We start from the raw sequence: 23,609 nt of genomic DNA, 5'->3' as shown, positions 1-23,609 counted from the left end.
ACCCTAAAACATTATTAGACCATGAAGTACATTTTTCCAATCTTAAATTATGAACCTGTCATTATGAACAGAATGTTATTTCCAATGTACTGATAAAACTAGCAGTTTCCTTTTCTTTTCTTGTATTTGGCAAAACGTAAACATCCTGAGAACTCCCACCACCACCATCATTTACATATTTACATGAAAGGGATGGTTCAGTCCTGCTAAACCCCGACCAGGTGTGATCGGTACTTCCTAGCAGTGAATTGCAAGTAAGAAATGTTGGTGGAGCATAATGTCTCAGCTTGCTGGAGAAAACTCTGGCTTCTAAAAAAGGAATGAAAAGAAGTCAAGTCAAGTTTATTTGTATAGCGCTTTTAACAATAAACATTGTCGCAAAGCAGCTTTACAGAATTTGAATGACTTTAAACATGAGCTAATTTTATCCCTAATCTATCCCCAATGATGAAGCATGTGGCAATGGTGGCAAGGAAAAACTCCCTCAGATGACATGAGGAAGAAATCTCGAGAGGAACCAGACTCAAAAGGGAACCCATCCTCATTTGGGCGACAACAGACAACATGACTATAACATTAACAGTATTAACATGAAGTCAGCTTCGTTGATGTTATAACTCTTCTTTCTTTTCTCTCCTCTGGCTTTCTAGAGAAAAGAAAGAAGAGTTATAGTGACAGGATGTCACCCAGTTCTTCACAAAGAAAAACTTAAAGGTGGGTGAAAACCATGATTAGTGGGAATTAACCTATTAGGTTTGTCCAGTGTGAAGTAGGAGATTTTCACACCCCTGAATGCCTACATTTTGCTCCTCTTCTAGCTGACATTTAATTAATGCAGGCAAACATTTAGCAACCGATTCATACTAAATCCGTTATCCCTGCCCCTGCCTGGTGCCAAACCCAGCAGATACAGCTTCAGGCTCAGCAGCTCTGTTTCCCCATCTCCATCTCTAACTACCAATGAACCAGTCTGACTCCCAACTGAAGAAGGACGTGAAAATCATAGTGTTGGATGACATGTAAGTTGGCATAATAGCAGGGGGTTGTAACAACCAGGCTTGTAGTACTCGAGTCCAGGACTCATGCCCTAATTTTAAGGACTCGTGACTCGACTCGGACTTGGACTCGAGCACTGATTATTCGGACTTGGACTCAGTCTCATGCATTAACTGCATTAAGACTTGTAAATTGGAGATGAGGACTCAGATTTTTACCTCACCTGCTACGGAGTAAGCGGGGCGAGGTATTGTTTTTGGTGGGGTTTCTTTGTTAGCAACATTACGGGAAAACGGCTGGACCAATCTTCATGAAACTTTCAGGATAGATGAGCATTGGTCTCAAATAGAGCCTCCAATATTTTGAGGGTCATCTGGTCAAGGTCACCAAAAAGGTCAAAATCTTTTTTTTCCACAATATCTTCCTTCATATTCATCATATTTACTTCAAACCAAATCCAAAATGTTCATCTTTCAATTCTGCTTCTATTGATATGCTCCATGATGGGGTATCTCATAGGTTTCTTAGCAGTTGGGGGTCAAATGTCAGGGGTCAAGGTCATGGGTTTTCAGAGGCTCATAACTGGGAAATGGTTCAAGATAGAGAGATACTTAATATTAGACATATAGGAAGTCACATATGGACTTTCATTTGGCACCATGACCTTTGACCTTGAGTGACTTTGAAAGGTCATACACAGGTTCATGGATTTTCAGAGGCTTATAACTGTGAAACGGTTCAAGATACACAGATACTTAATATTATTGACATATAGAAAGTCATATATGGGCTCTCATTTGGCACCATGACCTTTGACCATGAGTGACCTTAAAAGGTCAAACTCAAGGTCACAGGTTTTCAGAGGCTTATAACTTTAAAATGGTTAATGATTGACAGATGTTTACCATTATCAACATATAAGAAGTCCCATATGGGCTTTCAGTTGCCACCATGACCTTTGACCTTGAATGGCTTTGAAATGTCAAACTCAGGGTCATGGATTTTCATAGGCCTATAACCTGACATCTGATGATTAAGAAATATTACCATTATCAACATATAGGTAGTCCCATATGGGCTTTCATTTAGCACCATGAATGTTGACCTTGAAATGTCAAACTGAAGGTCATGGATTCACCTTTTAAGGTCAACAGACCAGACTGCCGGGCGAGGTTTGTTTCACCTGGCAACACTTGTTTATTTTTTGTAACATGCCATAATAATTTGGCATATTTATATCTACATTAATTTTTGTACTAATTTTGTGCAAGAGCATCACATCTGCACGCCTTGGCGCATGCATCAGATAGACTCTCAGGCATGCTCCAGACAGCGCATGCGCCAAGCGGACTCTTGCGTGCACCGTAAATGACTCACACCTGCACTGGATTAAGGCACAATCAGCACGCTTATATAAAAATTGTGAAAACACACTTACTTTGCAAAGTATTGAGTTGCGTTGCTGACACATTACCAAGCCTTATTTCCTTGTTTGGTTCCTGATCCCTGATTTTCTGTTTCTCGTCTTTGATTCTGCCGAGTCTACGATAGCCTGTTTGTGCTTCGCTCGACCTATCGCTTGTTGCACTGTTTTACAATTTTGCCTGCTGTGCTGGATTGCTTACCTGTCTTCACTTGTATTAATAAACACACATTCTGCACTTCCATCCATCTCCCAACCATCTCTGACAGAATACTTCACACTCCCTGATAAAGAGAAGCACATTCACCTGTTCATACGTCATGTTCAGGAACAAAATAATGTTAATGATGCTAAAACAGCCACTGTCAAATGGTGCAGTTGGAGTCTTGTTCTCAGACTCGACTTGAATCAATTGTGGACTTGACTCGGACTGAACTTGGATCAATAGTGGATTCGACTTGGACTCGACAAATTTTTTTATGACTTGGACTTGACTCGGACTTGAATACTGGAGACTCAAGACTGAACTCGGACTCGAGGTTTAGTGGCTCGACTACAACACTGGTAACAACTCTCTGTGGTTGAGAAGGAGTAGGAGAAGTGAGTGAGGACACATGAGGGAAGACAAGTATGGGGTCAAAGTCCTTCCCGCGCCTACAGTACCTGGTATTCCTAGGCAGTCTCCCACTCAAGTACTAACCAGGCCCAACTCTGATGGTGGCGCATCGGGCGGCGCCGATCTCCGTTTCCGTAGCCCTCGGCCTCTCGCCTATTACATAGCTAGGGTTACAGTGATAACCACGAGAGTTTAACTCCCCATGCACATCTGTATTGCAGCGTGCCTTGCCAGATGGTAGTAGGTACCATTTTTATAATGGTCTTTGGTATGACCCGACCGTGAATAGAACTCACGATCTCCCGAGCGAGAGGCGGACACGCTACCACTAGGCCACAGTCAGTTAAGTATGGGGAATGGGTTTTAATTTTATTAGTTTTACCATAGCGAGGTATATATATACACAAAACCCCGATTCCAGAAAAGTTGGGACAAAAGTTGGTGCTGTCATTAAAAATCATGGAGGCCATACAAAGTACTAGATGTAGTAGTTTTTGTTGTGGGGTGTACTCATTTTTGCACCACCCTAATTTGAGTAAAACTGAAAAATGTGTAATCTAAGTTATATTATTAACCTTACTTTCCCGTTATAAGTTAAACAGATGTTATATTAAACTTTGTCTTGTCAACATTTTGGAAATTGTTTGTGTTCATTGAGATATTGTTTAAAATGTTACTTTTCAAAGGGGGTGTACTCATTTATGCTCAGCACTGTACATCAGTATGCTTCTGCAGGGTGGACGGCGAGTTTTTGTAGGCTGCGATGTGGTTCGTTTTAGGCAAAAAAAGCAAACATTTAAAACGAAACAATCTTTAATCCTTTCAGAAAACTGAAACATAGGTTCTAGCTAATAGCCATGAACGCATGCATTCTCCAGAAGAACCGCCTCCTTCCATTCTGCCATCAACTGATTGTGTTCAAATAATACTTATGAGAAATCACTGAACTTGATTTTATCCAGTCTATGGACGTGACGTGACCCTAGTGATTACTGATTGGCTCTCAGTGTCACCTGCAAAAAAGCCAATCACGTTTTAGAAAAGAAAAGAAAAAACATCCAGTTTCAGAGCAGCTTCATAGTAACGAGTAATGAGGACCTTGACAGAAATGTAGTGGAGTGAAAAGTACGATATTTGTCTTTCAAGTGTACTGAAGTCATAAGTTTCCAAAAAATATAATCCTCAAGTATAGTACAGATACTCAAAAAGCGTGCTTAAGTCAAGTACTCAAGTAAATGTACTTTGTTACTTTGCTGGCGAATCAATTCTGTTGATTTACATAAATGAATCGTTTGAATGATTCAAATCATTTGTGACTTATCCATCATCATCATTAAAATTGACAGAACAAAAGAAAGAATAAAGAACTGCACGAACGGACAAAGGATATTTACCTTCCTCATGGATGCGCCTGCTTGTCGATCCCCAGCAGAACCGGCATACCTGAGGAAGAAGATGAAGATCATAAAAAAACAAAAGAAACTCTATATTACATCAAAAGAACATTTTGAGATAAAGTTCCTGTTTACCAGGCAGTATCACCGTTTAGCAGAATTTACCCAGGACGCGTAACACAAATACGTTAAGCTAGCTAACTTATTTAAGTGTACACAGTATTGTCAACAATTCTATTGCATAATTTAACCTCAAATCAAGTTCACTATTAAGCTAAATTATATTATGCCAAGTTGTACACTTTAAAGTCATAGTGAACTTGGGGAATCCTCAACGTGGGCAATCCAGTTGTTCCCAGTCCTATCAGAAAGCTAGCTACGCTACACTAGTCGTCAGCTGCTAGTGTCCCATTAAACTCCATTAAAGAAATAAAACTGAGGTGAGGTCACGAGCGAGCATTACGGTTTTTACAGTAATGAAGCGAACTGCTGGTTTGGTTGGTAACACTGTGGTTTCTTAAATTGAGAAGTTGAAGTGATAAAAATGGGCTCGAGCCTATTTAAAATTCTGCTCATCAATAATCTTTATTACTTCAGTTTTAATTTTTAAGCAATATTTTGGAGTAAATCTTCTCCGATACATTTTATTGTCCACCTTGGAATTTCAAAGTCTCCAAGTTTGAATCAATCGAGTCGGTAGAGGGGGGTTCCATGCACCCGCCGGAAATCATTTTCTAATTTGCATTACTAGAAGGGAAAATGTGTGTCGAAAACAAAATGCGATGTTAACAGGTCGTCAAAATGTCCCACGTGACTTTTTTTAAATGCTAATTTATCCAAACGAGCTGCCATGATACAATTTTTGCTCCAACTCAGTCAAATATGCCAAAACATGCTCCAAGATGGCATCTAAACCTATGTTTTCAGGGTCAAAGAAAATGTTCATGCTGTCTCTTAGCTGACCGCATGTACCTGTTCCGAACAAACATGCAAATCAGGACTACCATTACGGAAAAACGTCTACTTTTAAATATCTCAATCCATACTGCAGAAAACATCAAAACAGATACTTCTACCTCCTCGAAACAACGGTCATAAAATACAGAAATGCTATTTTTGAAGTTGTCTGATGTATTCCTGACATGCTAGGATGTGTATAAGAAAATACAAATCAATGAGTCACCATTATGAAAAAATCATTTTCTGAAAATATCTCAATCCATACTGCACAAAACATCAAAATTATATCTACCTCCCCAAAATAAAGGACAAGAAATATTATGGAGATAGTTTTGTAGTTCGTTTATGCAATCTTAACATGCAAGGACGTGTATCGAAATCAGAGGCATGACATCAAATATCCAACAGTTCTCTGTCGACGGTTCTCTACTCATCATCATCACTATCGAATGAGTATTCCTCATCTTCTTCTCCTTCCTCATCGTTGTCCTCTTTATCAACAGTAGTCTTGAGAATATCAACTAAAGCAGTTGGTAATACAGGGCCAGAAGACCAAATCGGCTCTAAAGTACTGTCATCAGTTCTCATCCATTCCTGACCTTCTTCATAAGGTTTTGGTTTCTTGACGATAGCTTGGTGTGCCTGCTTGTATAAGGCAACATGATGATTCACACGCTGAACATGTGGCTTTAGAGCAGCATAACAGGGTGGTTGGCGATCTAGGTCAACCTTGGACTTGGAGGCAAGTTTCTCGTCTTCGCCTACCATTTTGCAAAGCAGCTTGACATGAGCTATGTCTACCGAGGACTCTCGACTCTGTCCATACATCAGACAGGTGAACTTTTCCACCTCCTTGAGCACATCGGCCTTGACGCTCCAGTCCTCACCAAGCTGTTGGAAGGCCTTGTGGAACCTGGGGTTCTTCTCGAGCTTTTTAAAGGAGATACACAGAACCTTTATTTTTAAATACATTTCTGAGTGGATAGTATCTCCATCCTTGACTCTTGTATGGTGCATAATTGGGAATAAAAATATATATTTTAAAGAGTTAAAATCAACCGCAAAGTTGGCATTCGAGCTGCCCCGCTGAGCCAGCCAGCTCTGAGTGCGTGACGTCACAGCGGGAACCAGTGCTATGGACCAAAGTCAGACTCGGCAGGTGAGAGTGGTTGCAATGGCCTCTTCGTTCAGATTTATTGGAGATTCTTCGGATTCCTCAGATAGTAATACAACCCCAATTCCAAAAACGTTGGGAAAAAGTACAAATTGTAAATAAAAACGGAATACAGTAATTTACAAAATCTCAAAAACTGATATTGTATTCACAATAGAACATAGACAACATATCAAATGTCGAAAGTGAGACCTTTTGAAATTTCATGCCAAATATTGGCTCATTTGAAATTTCATGACAGCAACACATCTCAAAAAAAGTTGGGACAGGGGCAATAAGAGGCTGGAAAAGTTAAAGGTACAAAAAAGGAACAGCTGGAGGACCAAATTGCAACTCATTAGGTCAATTGGCAATAGGTCATTAACATGACTGGGTATAAAAAGAGCATCTTGGAGTGGCAGCGGCTCTCAGAAGTAAAGATGTGAAGAGGATCACCAATCCCCCTAATTCTGCGCTGACAAATAGGGGAGCAATATCAGAAAGGAGTTCGACAGTGTAAAATTGCAAAGAGTTTGAACATATCATCATCTACAGTGCATAATATCATCAAAAGATTCAGAGAATCTGGAAGAATCTCTGTGCGTAAGGGTCAAGGCTGGAAAACCATACTGGGTGCCCGTGATCTTCGGGCCCTTAGACGGCACTGCATCACATACAGGCATGCTTCTGTATTGGAAATCACAAAATGGGCTCAGGAATATTTCCAGAGAACATTATCTGTGAACACAATTCACCGTGCCATCCGCCGTTGCCAGCTAAAACTCTATAGTTCAAAGAAGAAGCCGTATCTAAACATGATCCAGAAGCGCAGATGTCTTCTCTGGGCCAAGGCTCATTTAAAATGGACTGTGGCAAAGTGGAAAACTGTTCTGTGGTCAGACGAATCAAAATTTGAAGTTCTTTATGGAAATCAGGGACGCCGTGTCATTCGGACTAAAGAGGAGAAGGACGACTCAAGTTGTTATCAGCGCTCGGTTCAGAAGCCTGCATCTCTGATGGTATGGGGTTGCATTAGTGCGTGTGGCATGGGCAGCTTACACATCTGGAAAGACACCGTCAATGCTGAAAGGTATATCCAGGTTCTAGAGCAACATATGCTCCCATCCAGACGACGTCTCTTTCAGGGAAGACCTTGCATTTTCCAACATGACAATGCCAAACCACATACTGCATCAATTACAGCATCATGGCTGCGTAGAAGAAGGGTCTGGGTACTGAACTGGCCAGCCTGCAGTCCAGATCTTTCACCCATAGAAAACATTTGGCGCATCATAAAACGGAAGATATGACAAAAAAGACCTAAGACAGTTGAGCAACTAGAATCCTACATTAGACAAGAATGGGTTAACATTCCTATCCCTAAACTTGAGCAACTTGTCTCCTCAGTCCCCAGACGTTTACAGACTGTTGTAAAGAGAAAAGGGGATGTCTCACAGTGGGAAACATGGCCTTGTCCCAACTTTTTTGAGATGTGTTGTTGTCATGAAATTTAAAATCACCTAATTTTTCTCTTTAAATGATACATTTTCTCAGTTTAAACATTTGATATGTCATCTATGTTCTATTCTGAATAAAATATGTAATTTTGAAACTTCCACATCATTGCATTCTGTTTTTATTTACAATTTGTACTTTGTCCCAACATTTTTGGAATCGGGGTTGTATATATATATATATATATATATATATATATACTTACATTATGGCTGGGAAACCATGACAGCTTGTGCCAATTACAGTGGCCCCATTGTACTTAATCTTCGTCTGCATGTCTTTTGAACTGTGGGGGAAACCAGAGTACCCGGAGGAAACTCACGCAGACATGGGGAGAACATGCAAACTCCATACAGAAAGGCCCCTGTTAGCCGCTGGGCTCGAACCCAGAACCTTCTTGCTGTGAGACGACAGTGCTAACCACTACACCACCATGCTGCTGAGTTTTGGAGGAATTAGTCCCCCATTTCCACAAGATTGGGGTAGGGGAGGGGCAAGGAGAGAGAGACAGAGAGAAAAAGAGAGAGAAAGCTGCAGGAGTGCCAGATCCTGGAAACCCTGTCAGGTGATCCTCTACCAGCTGAACCATCTCCTCCAGCGATGCCGCATGGTGACACTGGACTCACAACAGTCAGTGCGTTTACATGCACATAGAGAAAATCGAATTTCTGCCATTGCTCGACTGAAATCGAAGTTCTAAATGCCATGGAAACACCTTAGCTCGGCTGAAATTGAACCGAACTGGATTTCTCGTAATTGAGCTACACGACCTAGATTATGCGATTGTAGCCGAGCTACTTAGTGCATGCAAACCCTATCGAGCTATGTAGTCGAGCTACTTACTTCAGCACTGCCCCTTCCGGAAGTGACGAGACCACAAGCGGGAAACACAACAGCCTCGGTCGGCATGACACTTCACCTTAGCCGCCACTTTATTAGGAACACTTGTGTCTGGGCATGTACGCACCCATTTCCAATTAGTTGGTAAGTTATTAGCATGTTAGCAGGCTAACAGTTAATATGTTCACCATTACAGATCAACTTCAACTTAGTGGCCATTTTATTAGGAACGCTTCTGTTCGTACATACAAACACACTTCTTGTGAACACGGAACTGATAACTTTGTTTATACTCTTGAATAGCTCTTCTTCATGACGACAACCGGAAGTGTACCAACACGATGGGGCGTGTAGCGCCACCTGTGGCTCGGGTGCACAATGTACCTCACACAATAGCTCGATTTCCTTGTGTGCATGTAGGATTGGATTTCTCTGGCACCCCTGCTAGGACCCTTAGCTCGATTACCGACAGCAGCTCGATTTGGATGTGCATGTAAACGCACTGAATGTCTCACTCGGCAGTTGCAAGACAAACTGCTCCAGGGCCACTCAATCTACAATGCCCTTGGCATCACACTCAGCAGTCAGCAACCACCATCGGCAGGTGTCTCGGAGCTGTTGGGCAAAGGCAAACGGGCAGCCGCTCTTGCTGTATGTCAGAGCGTGGAAGCACTGGCAATGTTCCTCCGGTTCGTGGCCCACCAGCTGCAGTATAGCCCTCTTCAGGTCCAGGTATTCCAGCACGCTGGTGATGGGAAGCTGTCGAGCTGAGCCTCCCCTAACAGGAGCAGCAGTAGGCAGGCCGCCCACTGTGAGGTTGGCCAAGAACATGCCTCTGCAACACGCTCAAACAGCTCCACAAATGCTTTTGGGTCATCCTGCAGCCCCATCTTGATGAGCTAGACAGGGAAGTTGGCCACAGGAACGACTGCTGGAGTATCTGGTGATTGGACCAGGCTCCACATCACCTGCCTCAGCCTGGGGCTTCCCCTGATCTATGGACAGCTCGACAAGGATTTGATGCCGGCTCCAGAGGTTGCTGAGAAGGGTCTGGAGAAGCTCTCTGGCTGCTCTGGACTCCATGGCGGCATTGTTCCTCAGTCCCAGGTTTCAGCACCAGTGTAACAACTCTTTGTGGTCGGGATACAGTGGAACTGGGAGCAGGCTTCAGAAAAGGTGTTTATTTTATATTTCACTTTTCATTGTTTCAATCACTGTTCTAATATTGTTTGCATTACCTTAGCAACGTAATTTATAAATATAGTAATTTGCATGGCATGTCAGTATGTTTGTGAAGGTTCTCAGTCATCCAGATCATCGTAAACCGTAGGTGCTCAAGAAGGCAACTAGACTTGCTTGAAATTCTTGAAGACGTTTCACCTCTCATCTGAAAGGCTTCTTCAGTTCTGTCTGACTAATGGGGACTTCCAGGTATTTATCCTCAAGTGGACCAAAAGCAAACCTAGGTGTTTACATTAGACCGTATCAGCGGATCATCAGATTAACGTTTTTAAAACGATTCGCGTGCACACAGCAACGCCAATACATGGATACGCTCGGCTCCGCAGGCATCCTGCGCTCCAAATCACTCCGCCCTGAACAGCGAGTGCCCTCTGGAGGGTGCGCACTCCGGCCCTGCGCAGCTCACAGAGCGCGTGAGTGAAGCGCACGAGCAGTGATTCAGGACAAATAGCAGGAAGTGAAAGTCCGCGTTGTTTTTCAGCAGTCGCGTCACATGACCGTGGCATGACCAACGCCAGCGAATCAGGAAGGTGGATGTCACAGTCATGTTGTCCAATGACGACGTCAGCTAGAGCTCAGCACAGCGTATCCTTGTTCCTCAATGTTTACACAGCACCGGATCAGATACGTAATGGATTGAATACGTGGGCCCTGGCGGATTCAAGTTGTTCCGCCTGTGGAGTCGTTTCCCGGCGTTTTAATGTGAACGGACAGTGCATCCGCGACGAAAACGAGGCGGATACGGTCTAATGTAAACACCACCTAAGGAGAGTCGTTGAGGTCACATGGGTCATTGACACTCTCAGTCATTCTGTAGGTGTTAGGGTCACTGGAGGCTGAGTGGGAAGGGTGTTAGCAGCCTAGAGTGTCATTAGGGTGATTTGTGGGTCGTTGGCTCTCTCTGCCATCGTGTGAGTCATTGAAATCAGCTGAGTCTTGGTGTGGATGTGTATTCAGTTTTCTGGGAAGTGTGCCAAGGACTGCATTGTAGGTGGCTGATAAGTGGTGTCTCAGCCACCTACAATCTAAATCCATTTTAAGACAAAAAAGGTTACTGGTTGTTTAATTAAGATGAAGTCCCAGTATATGAAAAGAGAACAGAGCCAGTCTATGCTGATGGCAAGTTTTGGCATAATTGATATTACTGTAAGAGTTAGCATGTGATGCCCTTCGGAGGAAACGGATATTTTGAGAAAGATACAATTTTTTGGAGGATGAAAGCTGAATTATAAAGTGGTTATAAATTGTCTGCTATTATGATTAGATAACTTGAAGGTTAATGGAAATTTTTTAACTTGCCTTATGTGCAATCAAGGAATTATATTTAATGATTATTCAAAAACATCTCACGTTCATCTTTGTTCATATGTTGTCAAAATGTCCTTTTTCCCTCGTGAATTAAATACAATTGTCCTGTTCACATTCTTTCAAGGTAGACTGCCTATCAGATTTTTCAAGTGTAGGTCATAAAAAGAATTTTCCCTGACACCCAATTATTTTTGTTGAGTGGACCAAAAGCTACTGAATTCAAAATCACAGACTTCCAACTTTATTAGTTTTTAAAAATTATTTTAAATAGAACAACTAATGAATCTGGGGCCATGTGGCCCTAATTTCACCACTATTTTTTCCTGCTTCACCATGACCCAGTTCAAGATACATCACATCATGCATCACGTGGTGGGCTTTCCCTGTTCACGCAAGGCATTGTGGGATACAAATTTGAAACGGGAGAGAAAAATGGAGGACATGAGTGTGCAAATGAAACATGAAAGACCGACTACAGCAGTGGCGGCTGGTAGTCTTTCAAATAGGGGAGGCTGGTCGGTTACAACATTTCCAGATTTTAAAAGAAAAAACACATCAATTTTGCCCATACTCTTGCCTCTGATCTGGCTGATTGTTGGCAGGGTCACAAACTGTGAAATAACAGGTTCTTTTGGCCCATTAGCCTACTGTCCAATATACATGATGGTGGTGTTGGGGGGGTATATTTTAACATTTTATATTTTAAAATTGTGGCATGTTGTTTAAAAATTGATCATTATTGAAAGCAGCTCTTTGTCAGGAACCTCAGCAGTAGAGCTGGGTGCCACACATTTCATTCAATGACACTTTCCCTATATTTTACTTATTTTGACTGAGAAATGTTTTATTGACAATTTTGATAACCCTTCACTTTTAATCCAGGTCTGTAGTGTGAAATGTTCTCGGCTGTGTTTTTGTTTAAAAATGTTTTCCAAATTGTAGCTGTGTTTAATTCATATCCAGAAAAACATATATTCCAATATAATATACTCAGCATAAACATTTTAAATAGATTCTATATTTTTGGTCCATCCATGACATATTACTAAAGTAGCCTATTTACTGTTGTTGATGTGGGTCACTTGCTGTTAGCCAATTCACTTTCTCGTACCAGGAGAGCTGAAAGGAATGAGTATTATTCCCTACCTTTTTCACCAAGTCAATTTGAGGCGTTGCTCTACCCTGCTCTTTCATTTTAATTTTTTCCTCGAAAGGAAGACTGGCAAATGGCTTCGCCAAAATTAAATCAGCAATGCTTGGCATCCGTGCGCAGCTTTCTTGCTAGCTGACTAGCCCCCTCAAGTTCAAGTTCAGTCACTCAAACGAAATTTCTGGAACTAAGATAGCAAACTTGACAACACTATATTTACACTTTATTTACAATGATCTCATCTCATTATCTGAAGCCGCTTTATCCTTCTACAGGGTCGCAGGCAAGCTGGAGCCTATCCCAGCTGACTACAGGCGAATGGCGGGGTACACCCTAGACAAGTCGCCAGGTCATCACAGGGCTGACACATAGACACAGACAACCATTCACACTCACACCTACGGTCAATTTAGAGTCACCAGTTAACCTAACCTCTAACCTGCATGTCTTTGGACTGTGGGGGAAACCGGAGCACCCGGAGGAAACCCACGCGGACACGGGGAGAACATGCAAACTCCGCACAGAAAGGCCCTCGCCGGCCCCGGGGCTCGAACCCAGGACCTTCTTGCTGTGAGGCGACAGCGCTAACCACTACACCACCGTGCCGCCCTTATTTACAATGATAATATATACAAACTAAAAAAGCTGGTAGAAACCGTATGTAATGAATGAAATCGAAATGTAAGCCGATCTCTTACAATACACCACAGCACTTGCGAATCCGCATGGGAAAATATCCGGCCGCTTTCACCAATCACCAGTCTCCTCGCGGAAAGCTTTGCCATGTCCCTCCCATGTGAGGCTGGGAGTCCGTAGGCGGGCATTTTTGCAGTATTTGTCCAATAATCATCTTGCATTTTGAGATTGAAAAGCGCATAGCTCCCAAATGCCGTTGAAGTCCACTGAGGCTGGGAGTCCGTGAGACTCAGAGGGCGGGCGTTTTCGCAGTATTTGTCCAATAACCGTCTTGCATTTTGAGATTGAAAGCACAGAGCTCCCAAATGCCATTGAAGTGCACCGAGTCTGCGCTGCATCGCGCTGTCACGAGGGGGAAAAACTCACGCACACATTAAAGTTATAAGGGCATTTTTAGAGGAGGCTGAGCCTCCCTCGTTGTCTTAGAGCAATCACCCGTGGACTACAGTAACGGAAAGTGAGAAGAAAAGACGTTATGTTGTGAAGGAAAGGAAACGCAGGACCAAACTAATAAATATTAGGGGTCAGCGAGCACCTCGGTGTGATCAGCTGTTCGTTTAGCAACAGAATGATGGAACTGTCAGTGCACGCTCAAAGGTAAACCTGCGCATGCGCACATGGACTTTCTCTGTCTGCTTGACTGCACGAAGTGAGCAATTTCATGCACATTATTTGCTCGGGAATCCCCTCAAATTAAATAACTTCCCAGCCACAGAATGGCCTGATATTTTGTGAGATATTAAAGAAATAAACATACATCACAATGACCACATTTCAGAGGGAACTAAATTTCACTGATTTTATGAAATCGAAAGGCCGTCTAGCTTTAACAGCACCGTGGTTAGAAGCAAGCAGGTTGAGAGAGCTGTAACTCATCCTCTGTCGCCCTCTAGAGGATCTCTGATCTTCTCAGTGGGACAATTCAATCAAAACTTGTTCTCAATTCTTGGTGTTTAAAATTATGAAAAGTTGTCTTTTTGTGCTGTCATGCAGCACACAAGGCACTGTACTGTATAAATAAAATTTTAGATGAGTTTTTGGTCATTTTAAAGAAGACCTTGGACATCAGGACGACATCCTGCAATGCTACATTTGCTTATTTTAACTGGACATTTACATGTTCCTTCAGTCTCATACTCATCAGGAAAAAAAAAAGTCAAATATACATTCAAATATCTCATCTCATTATTTCTAGCCGCTTTATCCTTCTACAGGGTCGCAGGCAAGCTGGAGCCTATCCCAGCTGACTACGGGCGAAAGGCGGGGTACACCCTGGACAAGTCGCCAGGTCATCACAGGGCTGACACATAGACACAGACAACCATTCATACCTACGGTCAATTTAGAGTCACCAGTTAACCTAACCTGCATGTCTTTGGGGGAAACCGGAGCACCCGGAGGAAACCCACGCGGACACGGGGAGAACATGCAAACTCCACACAGAAAGGCCCTCGCCAGCCCCGGGGCTCGAACCCAGGACCTTCTTGCTGTGAGGCGACAGCGCTAACCACTACACCACCGTGCCGCCCACATTCAAATATATACAAAGAATAACATTTGGGGTGATTGCTTATATGTATTGATTTTTGCTCATTTTCATGACGAGCGCCGATAATTCTGAAGGGAAATTAAAATCTTTTTGGCTCAGCCTTTGGCTGAAGCCTATCAAGGCACCTGTCTGTTTGTGTATGTTTAACCGAGTTCGAGCATGTTTAAGAATGTAATTGGCAAGCCAGCCCAGGGTAGCGATTCCACAGTTGCAGTGTGGTGCCACTGCATACTGACTACCTAAGTGCTATGTTACAGAACATCAGCTCCCGATGTAATCCTCTGTGGCTGAGCGGTCTAGCGCACTGTCAAAGAAAGGAACAGATTTTGCAACGTTGGTCCGAATCCTGATATCAATGTATTTCTGAGCCAGCTATTTTTTCTATTTATGTACCGTAGCTTCTATCTCCCACTCAGCCAAAGGCTGAGCTCAGACCTGCACTCATCACCTGTCAAACATTAGAACTGCCTGCAAATTCTTTGATATCCTCCCAGATTTCGGTACCTGTCAGTCGTAATATTCTTAAACGTGTGTTGTTGCTCAATTACAAATCCAGAGTTGAAAAGTTGAGCTGAGAATACTGAGAAGTGCTGCAGGAATTCCGACCAATCCCACCCGCTCCCAGAGGAATTCCGACCAATCCCACCCGCTCCCAGAGGAATTCCGACCAATCCCACCCGCTCCCAGAGGAATTCCGAAAAATCCCACCCGCTCCCAGAGGAATTCCGAAAAATCCCACCCGCTCCCAGAGGAATTCCGAAAAATCCCACCCGCTCCCAGAGGAATTCCAACCAATTGTACTCACTCTCAGAGGAATTGACTAGTTCCCTGCTCCTGCAGAATTTCTTACCAATCCCATCCACTTTCACAGAAATTCTGACCATTTTCCCCCACTCCAGCAGAAATTCTGACAAAGTTCACCTGCTCCCACACAGTTATTATTATTGTTTGTACTCAATCATGATATCCAATGCACAGATTCTCAAAGCAGAGTCTCGGAACCTCCAGGGTCCATGGAACATAGCTGGGGTCTGGGGGCTCAACATTATCACAGCTAGAATATTTATTATAGAGTTATAGTTATTAGCTAATGTGGGTTGAAATGGGTTTAACCCAAACCTCAAATCACTCAAAAACATGTACCCTCTCAATACGGTCAGTCAATGTTTAACTCCCTTCTCTGTGCCGTTTTGCAAAGAATATTTTGTCTGGTCACGTGCTCTTCTGTGATGTTACCTCAATCCCTCTGGATAGTTAGGTATGAGGTCTTGGTTTGTAAAATAAAGTTCCAAACTCATTTAATGGCACGGTTGGGGGGAGGGGAAAAAAGTGATCTCTAAAATGTTAAAGAAAGAAAAACGAGTTTTTTTTGAGGAAAACTCCAATGATGGTTTTATTGAGTGAGATTCAGGGCACACTACTTTTTCACAAATGAATTCTGTGTTTAAAAAAACAAAAAACAAAACATCTGATCTCTTTTTAAAACCCCATAATTTCCAAAAAGTAAAAAAAAAAAAAAAAAAAAAAAATCCCACTAAGATGTAATCCCTACCCAAACTCAAAACAACCTCAGTTTACCAGATTTACTTTGTTTCATCGCATTGTTTTGGGGCTGAGATTTATCCCAAAGCATGGGGTGTAGAGTTCTAATCCCAACCATTTTTTCTAAAAGAAAAAAAAAAAAAAAAATTCCAAATGAACAGCAAACTGGGCAAAAACTCCAAGATAAGAACATAATCACAAACACACACACACACACACTCACAACCAGCCAGCCAGCAATGCAGGATCAACGCCTCAAGATACAGAACCATCCCTTAAAACAAAAATAAAAACACTAATTAAAAGAAAAGAAAAAAAGAGCAAAAGACAAAACTGAAGTGCCGCCTTTGCGCACCGCTCGTGTTGGGGACAACTTAGAAGAACCCCGTCTGAAAACCCCCTTCATTCGCGTTTGCGTTTTTGTGCTAAAAACCTGAACCAGTATTTACAAAATTGTTGATAAAAATATTCCTCTGCTGATGGTTTGTGGAGAGAAGGGTCCGTCTAGGGCTCGGAACCTGCTGGAAAAAAAGGGGGGGGGGGAGGTATGGAGGGAAGAATAGGTCGGACTGGATTGGGGTGGGGTGGGGGTGGATGGATAGGTGGGATGCTACTCGGCCTTAGTCTCCTCCTTCTCCAGCTCCGGCTCTGCCTCTGGAGTCTTCTCAACCTGCATGGCGACAGAAACAGACCAATCACACGTCAGACTGGATCACCTGCACCAATCAGAATTGTGGTTCGTGTCAAGAAGCATTTTCAGAAATTCAACCTTCATTAAGTTAGCATTTCAGTCGGTCAATAAATCACTTTCTGCGCCACTGTCCTGATCCGATGCTCTGAAACGTTCCAGATCTTTCTTAGTCTTCAAAACCGTCCACATCATTCCAAACACAGGAATGTAAAACATCTTCAAGGAACAGATTGGCCAAAATTTACATTTGCACCATCTCTTTTCCCCTTACCTCAAACACGGTTGATCGGCGAAGGCATGTTTGAAGCTTGAAGGCTGACGTTCGCAGCCTCCAGTTTAGTGTTTTGAAAATAAATATTCCATAACTCGTGTATCCATCCTTCACCTCAGCTGGAATATTCAAACTATTCCAAACTCCGTAGTGTTTCGGACTGCAGGCTTACTGCAGAATAAATCAATCATTTTTAAAGAGGCAGTTTCCTTTTTTAACTCTGGCAACAGGAAGTATAAATATCTGCAATCATTTTTAAAATTGCATTTTTTTTATTTCATATCCAATTTGGAACGTTTCTTACTTAACCTTGTTCAGAACGTGGACGCTCTTGGTATCTGACCTGAACAAGAGTCGTCTCACAGTTAAAAAAAAAAAAAAAAAAAAGTGTTGATTTGTAAGTAAAATAAGAACTTACTGGATTTAATCACTCTGGGTTTTAGCTTTAGTGCCTTCTTCTGTTTCATACACGTGTACTTTTTTTTTTAAAAATGGTATTAGAGCCAGAACTGGAAAGTTTCTCTTATATCAGAGAGAACTTGTCTGATTTATTTAACCTGGAACCATGAGTCAAAAAGTCACTGCACTTTATACGTGCAAAATGTTGACTCCATCATGAAACTTTTTCTGTCATTGGCAACAAAGCAATTTCCAACAAGCCTTACAAGTTTTACATGACTGTTTCAACTTTTGGTCTTTGGTCAATCAGTGTGGGCGGAGCTCGTCTCATTAAAACAGCTGAAGCTCAGTCTGAGAGTCCGTGTTGGACGAATATGTCGAAGTGAATTCGCTTTACTGAAGCTCGTGTGTTACATCAGAACCCTCTTTACGATGAGCGTGTTCTGTCATAAAAGAATGTATTTGACATGAGCAACAAAAAAAAAAAGTTTTTTTAAATAAAGAGATTTGATGTCTAATCACTTATGACACATCTGCATCAAAATAAAATGGCATGAATTATGAAACTAGAGTTTTGTTGTCGTCATCCAATGATAAAGTGAAAATAATATTGAAAATCAAGGATTTTTTTTTTTTAAATGAAACCGGTGGCCAGCCGCAGCAAGGGTAGAGTTTGTTCATTTTATCACTAGAGCAGTGATGTACATTATAAACCTTGGAGCTGAATGTGTGCAAGTGTGTACATCAAAGTGGCTTTTAAAATCAATTAAGATATACTGAATACTTTTTCCAATTTTACATTCACACAACTCTACAAAACTTTTTTTTTTTAACTGCTGCCTATATTAATGTGTGTGTGTACCTCATTAGTCTTGGTCTCTCCGTTTTCCGACTGGTTCTCCTCCTTGGTCTCCTCGTTCTTTGCCTTCGTCTTTTTGTCCTCCTTTTTATCGTTCACGTCCTTCTCTTTCTGGAAAGAGAGAGAGGGAGGATGGAGGACAGAAATGTGTCTCTAAGATACAGGAATTACACTGTGTGTGTGTGTGTGTGTGTGTGTGTGTGTACTGATGGATTATAAATTAACATTTTGGCTAAAATTTCCACACTTCGGTTCTTACCTTAGGTGTTTTCTTGGGCTTGGGTTCAGGTTTAGGAGGAGTCGGTTTCTTAAGGTAACAAAAACAAAACAATTCATTCATTCATTCTACACAAAGGGTCATTACAGAACTAAGTAAACGTCAGCGGGTGTCTCGTTTCACCAGAACACAGATTTTTAGCACACTGGAGAGATCTTGGAAGGGGAGCAGCAGCGGTCACGCTGGACACGAATCAACAGGTTGGACAGAACTTTCTACATGTCCATGTTTTACCATCAGTGTTAAAGAAAAGTCCATGTTGTACAGCGCACCTGCTTGGTTCAATCATGTGACCAAAACAAACCAACAGGGCAAATCTGAAATCTTTAAATGTCTGACTTTATAATGCAATGCATGACACATTGTTGTTTCTGTCGTAACAGCTCAGTCACAGAGACTTTTTAAAATTGTTGACAGGGTGAAGTTTACTTGAAGCACAGAGTGTAATTTAACATTAATAGAAGGAGTCTCTAGTACAAGAGGGAAAGGGGAACAAATTTTCTGAGTTTCGGGACAGAGGAGTTTACTTTTTGTGGTTTCTCAATAACATGACAAGCTACATTTTTATAACTATAAATATGTTTTTTTTTTAAAATAAAGACTTCACTGTTTAATAAGTAAAAAATTTAATTGTTAGTAATTGTAACTGCTGTGGTAATAAGAGGAATAAAACACTTCTGGACATGATGTCATTGGACAATCATCCAGTGTTTCTGCAAGTTATTTTGTATGTAATGCAACATGGAGCAGAGTTTGTCCATCACTGTGGGGCTTTGGTACATGGAAAAAATGTGGAGGAAGGGGGAGGGAAAAAAAAGAAAGGTACTTACTGCTGATAACCTGGCAGACCTTCTCTGGGGCTGTCAAGGCATTAAAAAAAAGAGCATTTTTATAAACAGGTGAGCACATGTAACAATACACAAAATTTATATATATATAAAAAGGCAAACAAAAACTTATTCTAAAATGTTTCCAGCAAAAACATTACATTTTATTACCTCCTCCTTCACCTCTCCATCAGTTCCCTAGGAATAAAAAGACAAGACAGAAGACGACAATTAGTGAGGGCTGAAATTAAAGGTGGACAATATGAAATAAAAATGGAACAGAAAATTCTCTATCAGGATGTTTAGGGTTGAATTAGTGTGCTTAAAAAAAGGCTAATTATTGAATACTAATAAGAAATAAAAACTTTTACATGCATAATTTGGAGCATTTATAGTACTGACAAAAATATGCAAGTTGTTATAAAAGCTGTATTGTGATGAAATTTATCGCAATATTGATTTCACACACACACAAGATGCTTTAAAAATTTATCAGTTTAATCAAAATGTTTGGAAAAAATGTACTTCACTGTTAAATTGTGTTTTCAAAAAGACATGCTGCAGATGATGAAGCACTCCCAAACGGCTCCTTGACAGATAAATAGTGAGCTATGTATGCTCTCAAAAATCGAGCCTTCTGCGCCCTACCTAGGGCGCCTCTGTAGGCGTGGAGAGTCGTTTGGAACTCGGCCCGCGCAGGTATTTTACGCGGAGACATTTCACACACAGTAGCGGGACTCTGGAAAAAAAAAAAAAGAAAAAGGGGGGGAGGGGCGCAAGCGAACGAGCGCTCTCGACTGCCATCTACCGGTAAGAAGGCGCCATGACACCCCTCGTCTTTCCCAGGCGAACAAAGAAAACGTATTAAAATTGTTCATCGAGGCGACCTGCTCCGAGACTAATCGCGACGTGTAGCGAAAGTAGAGCTCTCCAAGTATTTTTTCGTGCCCTTTCGACGGGGGTTGGTGTCCAGGCGCGCTTATAACTCGCCGTTTTTTGTGTCGCGCCATCGAGAAAAAGGGGGGAAGTAACGTTAGCGTTACAGCATGGCTGCTGCGGCTACAGAGGCATGGAGCTGCCCACGGAGAGAAAAGCACTGCCCGAGACACAAAACCCTCTCTCCGTTCACACCGGCGTCGAGAAAAAATACTCAGAAAAATCCGGAAACACACCACGCTTTAGTCTAAGCTCTCATATTCTAGAAAAGTCCACAGAACACTGATATAAAAGGAAAAAAAGCCTTGCTGTCTCGAGGGCTTCCTAATTTCACGACTGATTTGTAAGGGCAAAAGTATATCCGCATGCCGTGCTCGGCTTTTCTACATACCTTTCTCTTGGGCATGTTGAGCTTTTTGGATAATTTTTCTTCTTTTATGCAAAAACTAAAAGGCTATCTTTTTTAATATATAGATATATACACAGGATAAGGGGAAAGACTGTCGTCCGCTGTGCACTAATTCTGTAGTAAACAGTGAAGCTGGGCTACATTAGAGCCAGTGGTTGAATGGGGAGGGAGAAGGGGCGGAACAAATACTGACTGACGCCTGGCTTGGCCAATCAGCAGCGGCGTGAATGTGCCGCAAAAGAGCCATTCTGAAGTCTGAATGTGGTTTCGGCGCGAAATCCTGACAGGAATTATGTCACTGCTCACGCGCTCTGATTAACCAGTTTCCGCAACTTATTCTTCTTCTTATTTATTTATTTATTTATTTATTTTTAGCATGTCATAATAATGTGAACATTTTCTCAAAAATTATGACTCAATACCTCATTTTTCTGAGAACTTATCATGCCCGACACAATTACTGGCATCCCTTGAGTAAAAGAAAGAGTGAGAAAAAAATCCACCTTTAATTAAAATAAATATATTCAGAGCAGGTGGTGTAGTGGTTAGCGCTGTCGCCTCACAGCAAGAAGGTCCGGGTTCGAGCCCCGTGGCCAGAGAGGGCCTTTCTGTGCGGAGTTTGCATGTTGTCCGCATGGGTTTCCTCCGGGTGCTCCGGTTTCCCCCACAGTCCAAAGACATGCAGGTTAGGTTAACTGGTGACTCTAAATTGAGCATAGGTGTGAATGTGAGTGTGAATGGTTGTCTGTGTCTATGTGTCAGCCCTGTGATGACCTGGCGACTTGTCCAGGGTGAACCCCGCCTTTCACCCGTAGTCAGTTGGGATAGGCTCCAGCTTGCCTGCGACCCTGTAGAACAGGATAAAGCGGCTAGAGATAATGAGATGAAATAATTACTGTCAACAAAAACATGTGCCATTATTATTGGCAACTGCAGTTGACTTGCTGACTTTGGGACTGCGGTTGTCGTGAACAGTTCTGCGCTCGGGTTTCCGTCGGTGAGGGGTTTATAGCATCAACGAAGCTGACTTCATGTTAAAACTGTTAAAGTGCATATTCTGGACCAATTTCTTGGTTTTTTTTATATGAAAGAATGTCCCTTTACACACTAAGGAGTCTGGAGCCAGAATCGTGACGTTATCTGCGGAAGCGCCAGCAGGCTGCGAGAGCTTCGCACGGTTTCAGTGCACAGCCTGTGTAGACCAAGCGCTCCCATTTCTCTCTCATTGTCCGGTCTTTTGGAAAACGATGAGTACTAATCCCATCATGATTGGTGTTGCTGCACCCTCCTACGATACATCTGTTAACCATTTGAATAATTACGCGATAACGTTGAAGAAATTTGCAGAAAACCACCAGGTCGTTTTCTCATAAACAAACCAGCGCTGATGTAGGATTCAGAGGGAGGCGTCACGCACGCGACGTCATGAAAATCAGTTTCCCAGGAAATCCAAATACCAAGTTTTTTCAGAGGCGGACCAATTCGCCTCAAATGGCTTGATTTCAACTGAATTTTTCTGGTATTGCGCAAGGTAAAAAAAAAAATTGCAGAGAATGCAGAATGTTACAGATATTTGACCAAAGTTTAATATAAAATAGGAGAATTACATTGATCTTGCTCTTGAATTTACCCTTGATATGTCCTTTAATGTTATAGTCATGTTGTCTGTTGTTGCCTAAATGAGGATGGGTTCCCTTTTGGGTCTGGTTCCTTTCGAGGTTTCTTCCTCATGTCATCCGAGGGAGTTTTTCCTTGCCACCGTCGCCACAGGCTTGCTCATTGGGGATAGATTAGGGATAAAATTAGCTCATATTTTAAGTCATTCAAATTCTGTAAAGCTGGTTTGCGACAATGTTTATTGTTAAAAGCGCTATACAAATAAACTTGACTTGACTTGGCAACAGGGGCGTAGCTAGGATTTTTCAAGGGGGGGGGGTCATACACTGACTGGCAGCCTGAGTACATACCCGCAGGTTTGTAAATGAAAAAATACACTGAATACATTTGAGAAAATAACACGGTCTTTGCATCATTCTTTCATCTCACGTTGCGAGCTGTTGAGATGTTGGACAATGATTAGGCCAAATCGGCTTTATCTGGCAGTGTATGGATAGCGGCTCGACATCTTACCCGAGTCAGCCGATGCAGATCTCTCTATTCTTGTTGTCTTACTGCTCATCGGCCAAAATGTTTCTAAGTAAAAGGCATCGTGGATGACGAATGGCAAAGATGTCAATGATCTTGTCAATGTTGATCGCTCTGCCATAGTGTATTCTTCCACGTTTTCTTGATGTTGTGTTCTAGAAACGGCACACTAAAACTTAGCTTCGAAGCAACAAAATGCAACTTTGATGGAAAAAAATATAATAAATTGCTTACCTCTCTTCATGTCAAAAGAAGGAGGAAAGTTTCACTTGTTTTGACATGGCGAATTATTAACACAAGAGGAAATACTCATAATTCGCAACTAAAAAGACTGCAGCTACACTGGCAGCTTGACCATGCTTTCTAATGCAATCACGTTGCGCTTGCGCAGAACTGGGTTTTCATGCCCAA

At 42.0% G+C, this 23,609-nt stretch overlaps 1 protein-coding gene across 1 annotated transcript; it reads right to left on the bottom strand.

Annotated features, from left to right (window-relative positions):
- Positions 1 to 16,510: 16,510 nt before the first annotated feature.
- Positions 16,511 to 21,207, bottom strand: hmgn7 (high mobility group nucleosomal binding domain 7). Its single transcript, XM_060912403.1, has 6 exons — positions 21,036 to 21,207; positions 19,880 to 19,906; positions 19,712 to 19,741; positions 18,864 to 18,911; positions 18,608 to 18,715; positions 16,511 to 17,054 (listed from the first exon to the last, which is right to left on the bottom strand). Exons 1-6 carry the CDS (start codon positions 21,048 to 21,050, stop codon positions 16,995 to 16,997), a joined length of 288 nt encoding a protein of 95 aa, XP_060768386.1. The 5' UTR covers positions 21,051 to 21,207; the 3' UTR covers positions 16,511 to 16,994.
- Positions 21,208 to 23,609: the final 2,402 nt, after the last annotated feature.

This window comes from Neoarius graeffei, chromosome 28 (genome assembly GCF_027579695.1).
Source record: "Neoarius graeffei isolate fNeoGra1 chromosome 28, fNeoGra1.pri, whole genome shotgun sequence".
Lineage (NCBI taxonomy): Eukaryota > Metazoa > Chordata > Actinopteri > Siluriformes > Ariidae > Neoarius > Neoarius graeffei.
This window is presented reverse-complemented; position numbering and strand designations above follow the sequence as displayed.

What these genes read in the sequence shown, in the direction of transcription:
- hmgn7 (XM_060912403.1), bottom strand. An exon ending in GGTCTGCCAGGTTATCAGCA is followed by an intron (nt 18,912 to 19,711) that starts GTAAGTACCTTT and finishes TGTTACCTTAAG; the next exon opens with AAACCGACTCCTCCTAAACC. An exon ending in GAGAGACCAAGACTAATGAG is followed by an intron (nt 17,055 to 18,607) that starts GTACACACACAC and finishes GTCGCCATGCAG; the next exon opens with GTTGAGAAGACTCCAGAGGC.